Source organism: Lithobates pipiens, unplaced genomic scaffold (assembly GCF_037356315.1).
Source record: "Lithobates pipiens isolate NorthernLeopardFrog02 unplaced genomic scaffold, aLitPip1_a1.2 Scaffold_13, whole genome shotgun sequence".
Lineage (NCBI taxonomy): Eukaryota > Metazoa > Chordata > Amphibia > Anura > Ranidae > Lithobates > Lithobates pipiens.
In genome coordinates, this window is record NW_027507718.1 from 510,554,327 (window position 1) to 510,575,200 (window position 20,874).

General features: G+C 45.5%; 1 protein-coding gene across 1 annotated transcript in view; it reads left to right on the forward strand.

The window, feature by feature from the left end:
• SIGLEC1 (sialic acid binding Ig like lectin 1) overlaps positions 1–20,324 on the forward strand; it is a 118,372-nt gene extending 98,048 nt beyond the window's left edge. The window contains exon 22 of the mRNA XM_077478050.1: positions 19,493–20,324. Within this exon, the coding sequence (XP_077334176.1) occupies positions 19,493–19,498 (6 nt within the window). The 3' untranslated portion in view covers positions 19,499–20,324. The remainder of the gene's footprint in view (positions 1–19,492) is intronic.
• Positions 20,325–20,874: the final 550 nt, after the last annotated feature.

The following is a 20,874-nucleotide window of genomic DNA, read 5'->3' on the forward strand; positions in this document are numbered from 1 at the left end:
TTACATCGGCATCTCCCCGTTCCTCAGCTCCATGACATGATCGCAGGTATCCCCGCCGCGATCGAGTCCGCGGGTTCCGCAGGCACGGTCACAGAGCTCGTGGCAGGAATTTCAAAGTAACATACAGGTAGATTACTTTGCCCAGCCGTGCCATTCTGCCGAGGTATATATGCAAGTGGTTAAATGTAACCATATTGCTACACTTAGAGGCGCCTCTCTTCTCTTTTATACAGTGGAACCTTGGTTTACGAGTAACGTGGTTAACCAGTTGCCGACCGCCACACGACGATGTACGTCGACAGAATGGCACGGGCAGGCATATGGGCGTACATGTATGTCCCTGCCTTCCTGCGGGTGGGGGGCCCAATCGGGCCCCCCCCCCCCCGGTGCCAGCGGCGGTCGGAATCCATTCAGGAGCAATCCGGGATGAGGGGGCGGCCATTCGTTCATGGCCACCCCCTCGCGATCGCTCCTGACGAATGGAAGTGCAGCGTGACATCACTTCCTCTCCTGTAATGTAAACACAGGCAGAGGAAGTGATGTAATCTCTCCTCCGTGTCGGTATTTTTCGTTCCGGCACCGAGGAGAGAGGATCGGTGAGTTGCACCAACACTACACAATACAGTAGAGCATGCCAGGCACACTCTCACCCCCCCTTCACCCCCCGATCACCCCCCCAATCACCCCTGCACCCCCAGTCACAGTGACACCAATTGCATTTTTTTTTTTTGCATTGGTGTCATTTGTGACTGTAATAACTGTTAGGGCAGTTAGGGTTAGCCCCCTTTAGTTCTAGGGTACCCCCCTAACCCCCCCAATAAAGGTTTAACCCCGTGATCACCCCCTTCGCCAGTGTCACTAAGGCTGGGTTCACATTGCAGCGGTTTATGAGAACGGATGTGATTCGCACTGCACTGCAGTGCAAATCACATCCGATCTCTGTGCGATTCGAGTTCAGCCATACAGATAGTATGGCTGAATTCGCATCGCACCCGCCGCAAACTCGCACGGGACCCTTTTTTTGGTCCGCAGCAGAATCGGATCGCATGGGTGTTCACACCATGCGATCCGATTCCTGTCCGAGTTTGCAGATCGCACTGCGATATGCGAACTGATCTGGGGGTGTCATTAACATTTCACTGACACTCCCAGCAGTTCGCATAGGGCAGTGTGATGCGGGAACCCACCGCGGATTTGTGGCGTTCCCGCATCGCTCCAGTGTAAACCCAGCCTAATAAGCGATCGTTTTTCTGATCGCTGTATTAGTGTCACAGGTGACGCTAGTTAGGCAGGTAGGTATTTAGGTTCACCGCAGCTTTTTATAGCGCCAGGGACCCCCATATACTACCGCATAAAGCCCCCTGATTGCTCCCTAGTTAACCCTTTCACCAGTGATCACCATATAACTGTTACAGGTGACGCTGGTTGGTTAGTTATTTTTTTATAGTTTCAGGGCACCCGCCATTTATTACCTAATAAAGGTTTAACCCCCTGATCACCCGGCGGGTGATATAAGTTTGAGGGTCAGATAAGGTCTGCATCGCCCCAGGCAGCGTCAGGTTAGTGCCAGTACCGCTAACACCCACGCACAAAGCATACACCTCCCTTAGTAATATAGTATCTGATCAGATCTATATTAGCGTCGCCAGCAGTTTAGGTTTCCCAAAACACATTGTTAGCGGGATCAGCCCAGATACCTGCTAGCACCTGCGTTTAGCCCCTCCGCCAAGCCCAGACCAGCCCACCCAAGTGCAGTATCGATCGATCACTGTCACTTACAAAACACAACACACATAACTGCAGCGTTCGCAGAGTCAGGCCTGATCCCTGCGATCGCTAACAGTTTTTTTTGTAGCGTTTTGATACAGTCGCTGACAGGCTAGGTGCTTTTTTACCTGTGAGTCTCACTAGTGTACCCCTAAATTTAGGCGTGTCTACTTTCCAAAATGGGGTCATTTGGGGGGTGTTTGTGCCATCTTGGCATTTTATGGCCTTCAAAACTGCGATAGGTAGTGAGGAGTGAAATCAAAAATTTACACCCTTAGAAATCCTGAAGGCAGTGCTTGGGTTTCGGGGCCCCGTACGCGGCTAGGCTCCCAAAAAATCCCACACATGTGGTATCCCCGTACTCAGGAGAAGTAGCAGAATTTATTTTGGGGTGTCATTTCACATATGCCCATGGCATGTGTGAGCAATATATCATTTAGTGACAACTTTGTGAAAAAAAAAAAAAAGTTTGTAATATTCCCGCAACTTGTGGCAAAATATAAAATATTCCATGGACTCAACATGCCTCTCAGCAAATAGCTTGGGGTTAGTGATGGCCGAACGGTTCGCCCGGCGGTCGTTTCGCGGCGAATTTCCGACATTCGCGGTCCGCACGTTCGAACGCCTTTTTCCGTCGTTCGCCGCGGCGGACTTACGTGTTTAATGTATACAAGAACTTTAACCTTTGGTGACACGTTTATCATGTGATACAGGACAGCCAATTGAGACATGACAGCACATGGACACTTGTACATTCCCCCTAACCTATAAATACACCCGATCCGGTGGCCATTTTACATTCTTTCTTCTGTTAAGATAGGGACAGGTTCCTGTGTGGAGTAGGGAGAGATAAACCACTAGCTATTTGGTACACAAAAGTTCTTTTCAGGACTGGTATAGGTGTTAGGTGTTGATAGGTTTGCTGTGCTGCTGATTCTTGCAGCAGCCTGAGTGTCTTTTGTTAGTTTAGAGAAAGGGAAAGGACGGTGTATGCTACAGGGACAGCCAGATTAGTCTTTCATCATCATCATCATCATCATCATCATTAGCTGTTACTATCAAGGTCCACAAAAGAGCTGTTCCAGTAACCACTAATCGTTCTCTTTTTTTGCCAATTTGTATAGGGACAGGAAGGAAGCAGTGTTGTCAGGCAGTGAGGGTAATTTTAAAGACTTGCTGTTATTATTAGTTCCACAAAGGTTCTTTTCAGGACTGGTATCAGTGGTACAGTAATAGGCTTGTACATGTATAATATTCTTTCTTCCAAATATAGAAAGGATATTATACTTGACTGCTGCCCTTCTGCTGCAGTCTGCTAAACATTCACAACTCACTTGTTCCACAAAAGTTCTTATAAGGACTGGTAACTTGGTATAGGGTGCTACGGTACATAGGCTTGAGTGCGGTACAGTCTGCTGTTCTGTAAGGACCGCTATCGGTCCACAATAGATAGGGTTGACGTGCACCACTGCTGACCGCTGCCCTATACTGCAGCAGTCCTTCAGCGGTATAGGGACTGACGTACAGTCTGCTAATCACTAACACACAACCTGCTTGTTCCACAAAAGTTCTTATAAGGACTGGTAACTTGGTATAGGGTGCTACGGTACATAGGCTTGAGTGCGGTACAGTCTGCTGTTCTGTAAGGACCGCTATCGGTCCACAATAGATAGGGTTGACGTGCACCACTGCTGACCGCTGCCCTATACTGCAGCAGTCCTTCAGCGGTATAGGGACTGACGTACAGTCTGCTAAACACTAATACACAACCTGCTTGGTCCACAAAAGTTCTTATAAGGACTGGTAACTTGGTATAGGGTGCTACGGTACATAGGCTTGAGTGCGGTACAGTCTGCTGTTCTGTAAGGACCGCTATCGGTCCACAATAGATAGGGTTGACGTGCACCACTGCTGACCGCTGCCCTATACTGCAGCAGTCCTTCAGCGGTATAGGGACTGACGTACAGTCTGCTAAACACTAATACACAACCTGCTTGGTCCACAAAAGTTCTTATAAGGACTGGTAACTTGGTATAGGGTGCTACGGTACATAGGCTTGAGTGCGGTACAGTCTGCTGTTCTGTAAGGACCGCTATCGGTCCACAATAGATAGGGTTGACGTGCACCACTGCTGACCGCTCACCTATACTGCAGCAGTCCTTCAGCGGTATAGGGACTGACGTACAGTCTGCTAATCACTAACACACAACCTGCTTGTTCCACAAAAGTTCTTATAAGGACTGGTAACTTGGTATAGGGTGCTACGGTACATAGGCTTGAGTGCGGTACAGTCTGCTGTTCTGTAAGGACCGCTATCGGTCCACAATAGATAGGGTTGACGTGCACCACTGCTGACCGCTGCCCTATACTGCAGCAGTCCTTCAGCGGTATAGGGACTGACGTACAGTCTGCTAAACACTAACACACAACCTGCTTGGTCCACAAAAGTTCTTATAAGGACTGGTAACTTGGTATAGGGTGCTACGGTACATAGGCTTGAGTGCGGTACAGTCTGCTGTTCTGTAAGGACCGCTATCGGTCCACAATAGATAGGGTTGACGTGCACCACTGCTGACCGCTGCCCTATACTGCAGCAGTCCTTCAGCGGTATAGGGACTGACGTACAGTCTGCTAAACACTAACACACAACCTGCTTGGTCCACAAAAGTTCTTATAAGGACTGGTAACTTGGTATAGGGTGCTACGGTACATAGGCTTGAGTGCGGTACAGTCTGCTGTTCTGTAAGGACCGCTATCGGTCCACAATAGATAGGGTTGACGTGCACCACTGCTGACCGCTGCCCTATACTGCAGCAGTCCTTCAGCGGTATAGGGACTGACGTACAGTCTGCTAAACACTAATACACAACCTGCTTGGTCCACAAAAGTTCTTATAAGGACTGGTAACTTGGTATAGGGTGCTACGGTACATAGGCTTGAGTGCGGTACAGTCTGCTGTTCTGTAAGGACCGCTATCGGTCCACAATAGATAGGGTTGACGTGCACCACTGCTGACCGCTCACCTATACTGCAGCAGTCCTTCAGCGGTATAGGGACTGACGTACAGTCTGCTAATCACTAACACACAACCTGCTTGTTCCACAAAAGTTCTTATAAGGACTGGTAACTTGGTATAGGGTGCTACGGTACATAGGCTTGAGTGCGGTACAGTCTGCTGTTCTGTAAGGACCGCTATCGGTCCACAATAGATAGGGTTGACGTGCACCACTGCTGACCGCTGCCCTATACTGCAGCAGTCCTTCAGCGGTATAGGGACTGACGTACAGTCTGCTAAACACTAATACACAACCTGCTTGGTCCACAAAAGTTCTTATAAGGACTGGTAACTTGGTATAGGGTGCTACGGTACATAGGCTTGAGTGCGGTACAGTCTGCTGTTCTGTAAGGACCGCTATCGGTCCACAATAGATAGGGTTGACGTGCACCACTGCTGACCGCTCACCTATACTGCAGCAGTCCTTCAGCGGTATAGGGACTGACGTACAGTCTGCTAATCACTAACACACAACCTGCTTGTTCCACAAAAGTTCTTATAAGGACTGGTAACTTGGTATAGGGTGCTACGGTACATAGGCTTGAGTGCGGTACAGTCTGCTGTTCTGTAAGGACCGCTATCGGTCCACAATAGATAGGGTTGACGTGCACCACTGCTGACCGCTGCCCTATACTGCAGCAGTCCTTCAGCGGTATAGGGACTGACGTACAGTCTGCTAATCACTAACACACAACCTGCTTGTTCCACAAAAGTTCTTATAAGGACTGGTAACTTGGTATAGGGTGCTACGGTACATAGGCTTGAGTGCGGTACAGTCTGCTGTTCTGTAAGGACCGCTATCGGTCCACAATAGATAGGGTTGACGTGCACCACTGCTGACCGCTGCCCTATACTGCAGCAGTCCTTCAGCGGTATAGGGACTGACGTACAGTCTGCTAAACACTAATACACAACCTGCTTGGTCCACAAAAGTTCTTATAAGGACTGGTAACTTGGTATAGGGTGCTACGGTACATAGGCTTGAGTGCGGTACAGTCTGCTGTTCTGTAAGGACCGCTATCGGTCCACAATAGATAGGGTTGACGTGCACCACTGCTGACCGCTCACCTATACTGCAGCAGTCCTTCAGCGGTATAGGGACTGACGTACAGTCTGCTAATCACTAACACACAACCTGCTTGTTCCACAAAAGTTCTTATAAGGACTGGTAACTTGGTATAGGGTGCTACGGTACATAGGCTTGAGTGCGGTACAGTCTGCTGTTCTGTAAGGACCGCTATCGGTCCACAATAGATAGGGTTGACGTGCACCACTGCTGACCGCTCACCTATACTGCAGCAGTCCTTCAGCGGTATAGGGACTGACGTACAGTCTGCTAATCACTAACACACAACCTGCTTGTTCCACAAAAGTTCTTATAAGGACTGGTAACTTGGTATAGGGTGCTACGGTACATAGGCTTGAGTGCGGTACAGTCTGCTGTTCTGTAAGGACCGCTATCGGTCCACAATAGATAGGGTTGACGTGCACCACTGCTGACCGCTGCCCTATACTGCAGCAGTCCTTCAGCGGTATAGGGACTGACGTACAGTCTGCTAAACACTAATACACAACCTGCTTGGTCCACAAAAGTTCTTATAAGGACTGGTAACTTGGTATAGGGTGCTACGGTACATAGGCTTGAGTGCGGTACAGTCTGCTGTTCTGTAAGGACCGCTATCGGTCCACAATAGATAGGGTTGACGTGCACCACTGCTGACCGCTGCCCTATACTGCAGCAGTCCTTCAGCGGTATAGGGACTGACGTACAGTCTGCTAAACACTAATACACAACCTGCTTGGTCCACAAAAGTTCTTATAAGGACTGGTAACTTGGTATAGGGTGCTACGGTACATAGGCTTGAGTGCGGTACAGTCTGCTGTTCTGTAAGGACCGCTATCGGTCCACAATAGATAGGGTTGACGTGCACCACTGCTGACCGCTCACCTATACTGCAGCAGTCCTTCAGCGGTATAGGGACTGACGTACAGTCTGCTAATCACTAACACACAACCTGCTTGTTCCACAAAAGTTCTTATAAGGACTGGTAACTTGGTATAGGGTGCTACGGTACATAGGCTTGAGTGCGGTACAGTCTGCTGTTCTGTAAGGACCGCTATCGGTCCACAATAGATAGGGTTGACGTGCACCACTGCTGACCGCTGCCCTATACTGCAGCAGTCCTTCAGCGGTATAGGGACTGACGTACAGTCTGCTAAACACTAATACACAACCTGCTTGGTCCACAAAAGTTCTTATAAGGACTGGTAACTTGGTATAGGGTGCTACGGTACATAGGCTTGAGTGCGGTACAGTCTGCTGTTCTGTAAGGACCGCTATCGGTCCACAATAGATAGGGTTGACGTGCACCACTGCTGACCGCTGCCCTATACTGCAGCAGTCCTTCAGCGGTATAGGGACTGACGTACAGTCTGCTAAACACTAATACACAACCTGCTTGGTCCACAAAAGTTCTTATAAGGACTGGTAACTTGGTATAGGGTGCTACGGTACATAGGCTTGAGTGCGGTACAGTCTGCTGTTCTGTAAGGACCGCTATCGGTCCACAATAGATAGGGTTGACGTGCACCACTGCTGACCGCTGCCCTATACTGCAGCAGTCCTTCAGCGGTATAGGGACTGACGTACAGTCTGCTAAACACTAATACACAACCTGCTTGGTCCACAAAAGTTCTTATAAGGACTGGTAACTTGGTATAGGGTGCTACGGTACATAGGCTTGAGTGCGGTACAGTCTGCTGTTCTGTAAGGACCGCTATCGGTCCACAATAGATAGGGTTGACGTGCACCACTGCTGACCGCTCACCTATACTGCAGCAGTCCTTCAGCGGTATAGGGACTGACGTACAGTCTGCTAATCACTAACACACAACCTGCTTGTTCCACAAAAGTTCTTATAAGGACTGGTAACTTGGTATAGGGTGCTACGGTACATAGGCTTGAGTGCGGTACAGTCTGCTGTTCTGTAAGGACCGCTATCGGTCCACAATAGATAGGGTTGACGTGCACCACTGCTGACCGCTGCCCTATACTGCAGCAGTCCTTCAGCGGTATAGGGACTGACGTACAGTCTGCTAATCACTAACACACAACCTGCTTGTTCCACAAAAGTTCTTATAAGGACTGGTAACTTGGTATAGGGTGCTACGGTACATAGGCTTGAGTGCGGTACAGTCTGCTGTTCTGTAAGGACCGCTATCGGTCCACAATAGATAGGGTTGACGTGCACCACTGCTGACCGCTGCCCTATACTGCAGCAGTCCTTCAGCGGTATAGGGACTGACGTACAGTCTGCTAAACACTAATACACAACCTGCTTGGTCCACAAAAGTTCTTATAAGGACTGGTAACTTGGTATAGGGTGCTACGGTACATAGGCTTGAGTGCGGTACAGTCTGCTGTTCTGTAAGGACCGCTATCGGTCCACAATAGATAGGGTTGACGTGCACCACTGCTGACCGCTCACCTATACTGCAGCAGTCCTTCAGCGGTATAGGGACTGACGTACAGTCTGCTAATCACTAACACACAACCTGCTTGTTCCACAAAAGTTCTTATAAGGACTGGTAACTTGGTATAGGGTGCTACGGTACATAGGCTTGAGTGCGGTACAGTCTGCTGTTCTGTAAGGACCGCTATCGGTCCACAATAGATAGGGTTGACGTGCACCACTGCTGACCGCTCACCTATACTGCAGCAGTCCTTCAGCGGTATAGGGACTGACGTACAGTCTGCTAATCACTAACACACAACCTGCTTGTTCCACAAAAGTTCTTATAAGGACTGGTAACTTGGTATAGGGTGCTACGGTACATAGGCTTGAGTGCGGTACAGTCTGCTGTTCTGTAAGGACCGCTATCGGTCCACAATAGATAGGGTTGACGTGCACCACTGCTGACCGCTGCCCTATACTGCAGCAGTCCTTCAGCGGTATAGGGACTGACGTACAGTCTGCTAAACACTAATACACAACCTGCTTGGTCCACAAAAGTTCTTATAAGGACTGGTAACTTGGTATAGGGTGCTACGGTACATAGGCTTGAGTGCGGTACAGTCTGCTGTTCTGTAAGGACCGCTATCGGTCCACAATAGATAGGGTTGACGTGCACCACTGCTGACCGCTGCCCTATACTGCAGCAGTCCTTCAGCGGTATAGGGACTGACGTACAGTCTGCTAAACACTAATACACAACCTGCTTGGTCCACAAAAGTTCTTATAAGGACTGGTAACTTGGTATAGGGTGCTACGGTACATAGGCTTGAGTGCGGTACAGTCTGCTGTTCTGTAAGGACCGCTATAGGTCCACAATAGATAGGGTTGACGTGCACCACTGCTGACCGCTCACCTATACTGCAGCAGTCCTTCAGCGGTATAGGGACTAAGAGTTTTGTCACAGGGTCATTTAAAAAATGACATGCAGAGGAAGAGGCAGGCCCTTCCGCAGGGGTGGTAGGGGTAGGGCAGGAGCAACAGGCTTGAGCCAAAGTGGGAAGTTGCAGAAGGTGCGTTCAATTACTTTAAAGGATGCACCAGACTTGGTTGAGTGGCTCGCTCAGCCTTACTCTTCTGCACCCTCCTCATCCTCTCGATCTGCACCCTCTTCTTCACTCTCTGCTATGTGCACCCCCAAAGACACTACCACCAACAACACGACCACCACCACCACCACCACATACCTTCCGCTTGAGTCACTGGAATTATTTTCCGATCCATATCAAGAGGACATTTCTGATGCGCAGCCACTCTTGGTATTGGATCAGGAAGAGGAGGTAGCAACAAGCGCTACTCAGCAGTCTGACGCCAGTACCCAGATCAGCCCAAGGAGGAGGTTGGTCCCCGGTGTTGCTGCCTACTCTACTTATAGCGGTGGGGAAGGTGACGTTGATGATGACGTGTCTAGTGATGTCACGTGGGTGCCCACAAGAGAGGAAGAGGAGGGGAGTTCAGAGGGAGATATGGACCAGCAGATAGGGAGGAGAAGCAGCAATGACTTACATTGCACAGCAGGGACAAAGCAGACTGCAAATGTATCAGGAGCGAGTCATCGACCATGTACGGTCACATCTGGCGCTCCCAGGACACCGGCACATGGCTCCGCAGTGTGGGCTTTTTTTAACGTGTCCGCTGCTGACAATAGCGTTGCCATCTGCAATCTTTGCAGTCAACGCGTTAGTCGCGGTAAGCCCAATACTCACCTAGGGACGACCGCCTTAAGAAGGCACATGAGCAGCCATCACCGAGCCCAGTGGGAGCAACGGAACACACAAAGCCACACTGCAGGCTCTCACCGTCCAGCCTCGTCTTCTACTTCTCCTTCTCCTCTCTCCTCACAATTGTCCTCCACTCCACCTTCCATCACGCCAAGCTCACATTTTTCTGCAAAAAGGCAGGCTTCCGTGGGCCTAATGTTTGAGCGTAAAAAAATGATGACGCCGGATAACCCTCTTGCCCAACGGTTGGCGGCTGGCTTGTCAGAACTCATAGCCCGCCAACTACTGCCATATAAACTGGTGGACTCGGAGGCCTTTCGCAAATTTGTGGCCATTGGAACACCACAATGGAAGGTCCCAGGAAGGAAGTATTTCTCAGAGAAGGGCATCCCAGAGCTATATGGCCATGTTCAGCGGCAAGTGAATGTATCTCTGGCACACAGTGTCGGTGCCAAGATACATCTGACCACAGACACGTGGTCTAGCAAACACGGGCAGGGAAGGTATATCAGTTTTACTGCCCACTGGGTGAACCTTCTGACGGCCGTCAAGCATGTAACCCGTGGCACCCGTGTAGATTTGGTTTTACCGCCACGGATTGCATGCAGGCCTGACTCTTCTTCTCCTCCTCCTACTCCATCCTCCTCCCTCTCCTCCTCAGCTGCCTCCTCCTTTTCCGCTGCTAGCGTCTCTTCCACTGCACCGCCCAAGCTCCCCAGAACCTATTCCACATGCCAGGTGAGACGTTGCCATGCCGTGCTGCGTCTGTTGTGCCTGGAAGCAAAGAGCCACACTGGCCCGGCACTCCTTTCAGCTTTGCGTTCACAGGCAGATGAGTGGCTAACACCGCTCAATTTGACAGTTGGTAAAGTGGTGTGTGACAACGGTGCCAATCTGCTTAGCGCATTGAAACAGGGCAAAATCACGCACGTGCCGTGCATGGCACACGTCTTAAACTTGGTCGTGCAGCGATTCCTTGTCAAATACCCTGGGGTCCAGGACATCTTGCGGCAGGCAAGGAAAATCTCGGCCCATTTCAGAAGATCTTACACGGCCATGGCTCGCCTTGCTGACATTCAGCGGCGACACCATCTGCCGGTCAGACGTCTTATTTGCGATTGCCCGACGCGATGGAACTCAACCTTCTATATGCTTGATAGGCTGCTCCAGCAGAAACGTGCAGTTAACGTCTACCTGTATGAACTCTGCGAAAGAAACGGTTCTGGGGAGCTGGGTTTTTTTTCACCGCGCCAGTGGCTGCTCATGCGCGACACATGCAGACTTCTGCGGCCATTTGAGGAGATCACCAAACTGGTCAGTCGCAGCCATGGCGCCATCAGTGACATGGTACCTTATGCCTTCTTTCTGGAGCGTGCATTGCGTCGTGTCATTGATCAGGCTGTGGAGGAGCAGGAGCGGGAAGATGAGGAAGTCGCAATGCTGGATGAATTCCCAGGGGGGGCTACTCTATCTGAGACAAGTCAACAACAGGAGTCTGATGAGGAGTCAGAGGAGGATGGTGCCGGGGCGGATGAGCAGGAGCAAGAAGAGCATGCTTTAAACCTTTCTGGGATCCCTGTTGTGCGAGGATGGGGAGAGGAGAATGAAGAGGACGACATTATCCTGGATGATGAGCAGGAGCCAGGCCACCACACCGCTTCCACTTTAGTGCAAATGGGGGCCTTCATGCTCCAGTGTTTTAATAGGGACCCCCGTATAAAAAGCATGAGGGTCAAGGACCAGTACTGGGTGGCAACGTACTTAGACCCCCGGTACAAACACAAAATGGCGGAAATGTTACCGCCGTCGCAGAGGGCTGTCAGAATGCAGCACTTCCAGGCCTTGCTTCGAGAAATGCTGCATTCTGCTTTTGCGTGCGCTGGCAGAGGAGCAATTCCCACTCCCAGAGAAGGATTTGCGGGTACCAATCCAACAGCGCCTGCAAGAAGAGGCCGGTTTGAAGATGTGTTGGTGACTTCGGATATGAGGTCATTCTTTCAGCCGACCCATCGACAGGTGTCATCCGGATCCAGCATCAGGGAACGCCTAGACCGTCAGGTGTCCGACTACATTGGGTTAACGGCCGATGTGGACGCTCTGAGGAGTGATGAACCCCTAGACTACTGGGTGGGCAGGCTTGACCTCTGGCCAGAGCTTGCCCAATTTGCAATCGAACTGTTGGCTTGCCCCTCATCCAGTGTCCTGTCCGAAAGGACGTTCAGCGCAGCAGGGGGGATTGTGACCGATAAGCGTACTCGCCTAGCTCACCACAGTGTTAACTACCTCACATTTCTAAAAATGAATGAGGCATGGATCTCGGAGGAATTCAACACATGTGATCAGTAGACCATGTATATGTCTATAAACAATTTTTGGAATCAAGCACACAGACCTTCTTAATTCATTTGGCTCACTTCCCTGACCCAAAAAAGCACACCGTACTATATGCCCCTACCCTCCTCTTTGAAGAGGTTGAGCGGTGTCATATTTCTACTGGGGCTGCTTATTATGAGGGGTTCCCACCATCCCTGTGCTGTGCTGACTTCCTCCTGGGTGTTCTTATTATGAGGGGCTCCCACCATCCCTGTGCTGTGCTGACTTCCTCCTGGGGGTTCTTATTATGAGGGGATCACACCATCCCTGTGCTGTGCTGACTTCCTCCTGGGGCTGCTTACGGTGCTGCTGTCAGCGCTGTATGTCACGGAGCTGCTGTCAGCGCTGTATGTCACGGAGCTGCTGTCAGCGCTGTATGTCACGGAGCTGCTGTCAGCGCTGTATGTCACGGAGCTGCTGTCAGCGCTGTATGTCACGGAGCTGCTGTCAGCGCTGTATGTCACGGAGCTGCTGTCAGCGCTGTATGTCACGGAGCTGCTGTCAGCGCTGTATGTCACGGAGCTGCTGTCAGCGCTGTATGTCACGGAGCTGCTGTCAGCGCTGTATGTCACGGAGCTGCTGTCAGCGCTGTATGTCACGGTGCTGCTGTCAGCGCTGTATGTCACGGAGCTGCTGTCAGCGCTGTATGTCACGGAGCTGCTGTCAGTGCTGTATGTCACGGAGCTGCTGTCAGCGCTGTATGTCACGGAGCTGCTGTCAGCGCTGTATGTCACGGAGCTGCTGTCAGCGCTGTATGTCACGGTGCTGCTGTCAGCGCTGTATGTCACGGAGCTGCTGTCAGCGCTGTATGTCACGGAGCTGCTGTCAGCGCTGTATGTCACGGAGCTGCTGTCAGCGCTGTATGTCACGGAGCTGCTGTCAGCGCTGTATGTCACGGAGCTGCTGTCAGCGCTGTATGTCACGGTGCTGATGTCAGTGCTCTGTATTACGGTGCTGCTGTCAGTGCTCTGTATCTCCTGCACCCTCTTGTTTGCCTACCCTGGTCCCTGACCTTCCCTCTCCTCCATTGCCTTCATTAGCTCCATAGTCCTGAATTGTCAGAACAATTTCCCAAATAAAAAAAAAATGCTTGTAGTTATCGATCCCAAATTCACCTCATACATGTATTATGCTATTGTCCAGGTGGTGGGACTACGTGCTACCCCCTAATAATTACCCCGTGGCCGCAAATTCGACCTAAAGGTTTGCGAAATTCGCCTCCCATTGAAGTCAATGGAGCCCGCGGCGAACGGTCGTTTTCGCGAACGTTTGTGTCCGTTCGCGTTTCGCGTTCGCGAAACGTCCCGTCGGAAGTTCGTCCATCACTACTTGGGGTGTCTACTTTCTAAAATGGGGTCATTTGTGGGGGTTTTGTGCCATCTTGGCATTTTATGGCCTTCAAAACTGTAATAGGTAGTGAGGAGTGAAGTCAAAAATTTACGCCCTTAGAAAGCCTGAAGGCGGTGCTTGGTTTTCGGGGCCCCGTACGCAGCTAGGCTCCCAAAAAGTCCCACATATGTGGTATCCCCATACTCAGGAGAAGCAGCAGAATTTATTTTGGGGTGTCATTTCACATATGCCCATAGCATGTGTGAGCAATATATCATTTAGTGACAACTTTGTGAAAAAAAAAAAAAAAAAAAAAAGTTTGTAACTTTCCCGCAACTTGTGGCAAAATATAAAATATTCCATGGACTCAACATGCCTCTCAGCAAATAGCTTGAGGTGTCTACTTTCTAAAATGGGGTCATGTGTGGGTGTTTTGTGCCATCTTGGCATTTTATGGCCTTCAAAACTGTGATAGGTAGTGAGGAGTGAAATTACAAATGTATGCCCTTAGAAATCCTGAAGGCGGTGCTTGGTTTTTTGGGCCCCGTACGCGGCTAGGCTTCCAAAAAGTCGACCACATGTGGTATCCGCGTACTCAGGAGAAGCAGCAGAATGTATTTTGGGGTACAATTCCACATATAACCATGGCATGTGTGAGCAATATATCATTTAGTGACAACTTTGTGTAAAAAAAAAAATTATTCAATCGCTTGAGGCAAAAAAATAAAAAAAATTCAATGGGCTCTACATGCCTCTTATCAATTTCCTTAGGGTGTCTACTTTCCAAAATGGGGTCATTTGGGGGGGTTTTGTACTGCCCTGCCATTTTAGCACCTCAAGAAATGAGATAGGCAGTCATAAACTAAAAGCTGCGTAAATTCCAGAAAACGTACCTTAGTTTGTAGATGTGACAACTTTTGCGCAAACCAATAAATATACAGTTATTGACTTTTTTTTACCAAAGACATGTGGCTGAATACATTTTGGCCTAAATGTATGACTAAAATTGAGTTTATTGGATTTTTCTAATAACAAAAAGTAGAAAATATCATTTTTTTTCAAAATTTGCGGTTACGTTTATATCGCAAAAAATAAAAATCGCAGAGTTAGTCAAATACCTTTAAAAGAAAGCTCTATTTGTGGGAAGAAAAGGACGCAAATTTTGTTTGGGTAAAACATTGCATGACCGCGCAATTACCAGTTAAAGCAGCGCAGTGCCAAAGTGTAAAAAGACCTCTGGTCATTGACCAGCAAAATGGTCCGGTCTGAAAGTGGTTAATCAGCGTTTTGAAAGACGAGCAACTTTTTTTCTTTTTAAATTCTGACTCGGTTTGCAAGTGTTGTCTCGCAAAACAAGCAGGATTCAAGCCAATGGAGTGTGCAGTACCGCATTTGGCCAGAGGTGCGGGGGGCGCTTGTGACACTCTGAATGGTTCGAACAAGTTCGGAAATACTCGGAATCACTTGGAAATACTCTGAAATACACTGTTCCAGAGTGTTTGCAAGGGTTTCCGAGTTCAGCCAAGCTCTCCCCAAGTATTTTCGAGGCTCTCTGGCTCCTCCTCCCCACCTCTGGCCATATGCAATATTGCATGAAATAGAACTTAATGCGGAGCGAATTATCTTCGTTTTCATTGACTTCTATGGGGAAACTCGCTTTGATATGCGAGTGCTTTGGATTACAAGCATTCTCCTGGAACGGATTATGCTCGTAATCTGAAGTTCCACTGTATTCAGTTGTGATGTGACACTGCTTGTCTTGCAAAACGCTCAAAACAAGGTTTTACTGTACACAGGTAGAGTAAAGAGAAAATTATTATCAATGAAAATAATTATTTTGTGACAAATTGTTCTTCACTTTTTTTTTAAAGTTTTCAAGCTTTTGAAGTCAAACTTTTTTTTAATTTATTTCTGGGTTCTGAGGACTATTTGCCAGGGCTGGAGAGAGAGTGCAAAATCTGGTGCAGCTCTGCATGGTAGCCAATCAGCTTCCAACGTCAGCTTGTCTAATTAAGCTCTGACAATAAAACCTGGAAGCTGATTGGTGCACCAGGTTTTGCACTCTCCGGTTTTAGTAAATCAACCCCTTCAGGGTCATTCCATCTATTTTCAGTGAGCCCAGCCTGTCTTTTACACCCCAACCCCCCCCCCCCCCCCCCGGGCATGCGTCACCATGCCCCTATCACTGACTAAACAAAATAAATGAGGTCAAAAATTTGAAAGTGCAATTGTGCAAACAAAATAACATTGCAAACATAAAGCCAATAATAAAAAAAATAACATGTCAATGTGCAAATAATCAGCATATCAAAAAGTGTGTCTATGGGAATGCTTGACCATTCTTGCAGAAGCGCATTTGTGAGGTCAGGCACTGATGTTGGACGAGAAGGCCTGTCTCGCAGACTCCAATCTAATTCATCCCAAAGGTGTTCTATCGGGTTGAGGTCAGGACTCTCTGCAGGCAAGTCAAGTTCCTCCACCCCAAACTCACTCATCCATGTCTTTATGGACCTTGCTTTGTGCACTGGTGCAAATCATTTGGTGGAGGGGGGATTAGGGTGTGGGGTTGTTTTTCAGGGGTTGGACTTGGCCCCTTAGTTCCAGTGAAGGGAACTCTTAAGGCCTCAGCATACCAAGACATGTTTGACTATTTCATGCTCCCAACTTTGTGGGAACAGTTTGGGGATGGCCCCTTCCTGTTCCAACATGACTGAGCACCAGTGCACAAAGCAAGGTCCATAAAGACATGGATGAGTGAGTTTGGGGTGGAGGAACATGACTTGCCTGCAGAGAGTCCTGACCTCAACCCGATAGAATGCCTTTGGGATGAATTAGATTGGGGACTGCGAGCCAGGCCTTCTTGTCCAACATCAGTGCCTGACCTCACAAATGAGCTTTTGCAAGAATGGTCAAACATTCTCATAGACACACTTTTTGATATGCTGATTATTTGCACATTGACACGTTTTTTTTTTTTATTGGATTTATGTTTGCAATAGACAAACATTCCCATAGACACACTCCTAAACCTTGTGGACAGCCTTCCCAGAAGAGTTGAAGCTGTTATAGCTGCAAAGGGTGGGCCAACTCAATATGGAACCCTACGGTCTAAGACTGGGAGGCCATTAAAGTTCATGTGCGGTAAAGGCAGGTGTCCCAATACTTTTGATAATATAGTGTATTTGTGCCCTCTTACCCTGATCTAACCTATCACGCCCTCCCCTTTCATAGATACACACTTAGCTTAATATGGGGGGCTGTGGTTCCACTGTTTGTGGTGCAAGTAATGCCTGTGTATACAGCCCTCTAGACTTTATGGGACTGAAGTCAATATTAAACCTGAAACCAAAACTGTATTATATTGCAGCTTACCGATCATTAGATGTGGTGGCTGCCTTCATTTTCTTTTCTTTGGCTTCCTTCCCTCTGTTTTCACCTGGTGATCAGGTCAGTAACACACCTCCTGTATTAGTGAGACACAACTCTGGAGGAATTTTCGGATTTACGGAATTTCGAATTTCGACTTTTGCAGAATTTACAAATTTTCAAATTTAGGAATATTGGGAAAAATTTGTCAAACAGGTTATTGTTAATTCAGATATTTCTAATTTTCGCACTTTAGAATTTTCAGATTTTCGTTCTTATTATCGGATATTCATTCTCTGAATTTTCCTTCTCATTTTCAGATTTTCGGATTTTCAAATTTATTTAATTCCGAATTTCTGAATTTACTTATTTTCAAATTTCCAAGTTTTTGAATTTCAAATTTACGAATTTTGAATTAACAAATTATGGATTTTCGAATTCATGAATTTTTGGCACCGCAGACAGCACAATTGTCCATCTGGGGGTGAGGGTAGTGTTAAATGTATTAGCAGATTTAGATACACTAACAAATAGAAGCTGAACTCCAGCTCACACTTGATGATCAGTTACAGCAAACTGTTTTTTTTTTCCTTTTGGGATAAAAGAAATAAATACAAGCTGATTATTTTAAGCACTTTTGTCAGGGGTAAATGGTTTGTCTCATCCATGTAAACTGATACATTTTACTGGAGAGCTTGAGCTTTTGAAAAACAACAGGCTTGCTAGCTGGATCATCAGATAGAAAATAGAAGGAAGAAAGCCTAAAAAAAGAAAACAAATGCAGTCATCACATCTAAGATTTGGTAAGTTTCAATATAAGAAATGTTTACCTTTTGGGTTTAATATGGCCTGAAACCCAAGGCGCATTTAGAGACAGTCCTATAGAAGTCTATGGGGTAGTAAAGACACTTTACAATTTAATTGTACAATTTAGACATGTGCAATTCGTTTAGTTCTGAAATTCGTTATTAACGAATTTTGACAAATTCATTTATTTGGAAATATCCAAATGAAATCTGTTTAACAAATTTTTCCGAATATTCGAAAAGTAAAAAAGCCAGAAATTCAAACATTTGGAAATTCGTAAATTCAAAATTTGAAAATCCCAAAATTCATAAATTCGAAAATCTGTAAATTTGTTAATTCAAAATTTGTAAGTTTGATATTCGAAAACCTGGAAATTTGAAAATTAGTAAATTCAGAAATTCGGAATTAAATACATTTTTAAATCTGAAAATAAGAAGGAAAATTCAGAGAATGAACATCTGAAAATAAGAACAAAAATCAGAAAATTCAAAAACCCGACAATTCGAAATATCCGAATTAACAAAAACTTGTTTAACACATTTTTCCCAATATTCGTAAATTTGTAAACTTGAAAATTCGGAAATTCTGCAAAATTCAAAAATCCGAAAACCCGAAAATTCGAAAAGTTGAAATAACTAATAACTAGTTAACTATTACTAACTATTAAATTATAGGTATTGGAATTCCCTTTCAAATTTGGTTGTTAATGAGTGTAACCAATATGAATTTATCTGAAGTTACGAATTATCCAAAATAATCTAAATGAATGGAACATAACAAATTAATAATAATAAATAATAATAAAAACGTTTTATTATTATTATTATTATTTATTATTAATTTGTTCTGTTCCATTTTTTTAGCTGCGGCATTCATTATTTTGGATAATTCGTAACTTCAGATAAATTTGTATTCGTTACATTCACTGACAGCCAAATTTGAAAGGGAATTCCAATACCTATAATTTAATAGTTAGTTATTATTAGATAGTTATTATTTAGAATGTTCAGATTTTCGTTCTTTTTCATTTTTGGGTTTTCTTTCTTATTTTCGAATTTCCTGAATTTTTGAATTTCTGGATTTTCGAATTTTCAAAAGTTCGAATTTACGAATTTTCGAATCAACAAATTTTCGAATGTTCGAATTTTCAAATTAATGAATTTACAAATTTACAAATTTTCAAGTTTACACATTTCAGTCATAACGAATGACCCAAAAAACGAAAAAAAAAAAAAAATGTATGTTACTAAAGCAAACCAATTTTTTGGCAGTGCACATGTCTTTTACAATTTCTTTAAAATCTCTCTTCGTCTAACAAAAATGTATAACAAAAAGACAAACCTAAGCAACCCTTTGTGTATTTGTATCCAATCAGGCAGGCCCTTATACTACATAGTTATTGGTACATCTAAAGACAATCAGATTGTCTTTAGATGTACCAATAACTATGTAGTATAAGGGCCTTTCAGATTGTCTTTAGATGTAATGTGTGTGGTCAACTTTAGGGTTCAGGGTAAGGGATTTTTCCTTAAAATTACTGGAATTTCACTTTTTTTTTCTAGAACTGAACCGTCCTCTTGGAATGTTGCTTGATAGATTTTAGACTGGCTGGTTTGATATAATTTTGATCAGAATTCATCTATAGAATAAAAGACTTTCCTGTCAATCTGGACGCAGAGATTGTACAGTTTGGACCGGATTTGGACACCAGACAGAGAGCTCCCCATAGGACGGAGACGCAGGAAAAATAATGAGCAGACTTCCTGTGCTCAACCTGGGCAGTTCATAAAGACGGTGAGATTATTCGGTGCTGTGGCTACAGTTCCTGTCTGCCGTAATTGTAACTGTGCGATTGAAATCGGCACTTGATCCCTGGATTGCTTCAATTATGTAATTGGTCACCAGATAAAATGCTTATGCATTTTAATTATGAAACGCGTAAGTACTAAGGTAATACGTGGAATTTCAACTCACTTTCCCAGGCCATCATGGATCCACCCTCAGCCTGTGACTGGACAGCAAAAGGAGAAGCAGCACAGTGATGAGCTCATCTCTCCGTCACTCTCACTGCTCTCTCCTTCCTATCAGCATGCTTCTTGAACTGAATGGCTCCTTGTGTTGCTTCTCCCAGTCTGAGCTCTACTGTGCAGGGACTGCAAAAGGCTGCTACAATTAAAACATTTATTAAAAAAGCAGATCTTGAGGTTGTGTTGTATTTTTTTGTATATCTATCTATCTATCTATCTATCTATATATATATATATGTTGAGTTATGTTGAGGGGACAGCAATTTACACTGTTATACAAGCTGTACACTCACTACTTTACATTGTAGCAAAGTGTCATTTCTTCAATGCTGTCACATGAAAAGATAGAATAAAATATTTACAAAAATGTGAGCGGTGTACTCATTTTTGTGAGATACTGTGTGTGTATAGATGTAATAAATATATATATATATATATATATATATATATATATATATATATATATATATATATACATATATATATATATACATATATATATATATATATATATATATATATATATATATATACATATATATATATATACATATATATATATATATATATATATATATATAGCTATATGTGTGTGTGTATAGATAGATAGATAGATCTATATATATATATATATATATATATATATATATATATATATATAATATCTCTCTCTCTCTCTCTCTCTCTCTCTCTCTCTCTCTCTCTCTCTCTCTCTCTCTCTCTATATATATATATATATATATATATATATATATATATATATATATATATAGCTATATGTGTGTGTGTATAGATAGATAGATAGATCTATATATATATATATATATATATATATATATATAATATCTCTCTCTCTCTCTCTCTCTCTCTCTCTCTCTCTCTCTCTCTCTCTATATATATATATATATATATATATA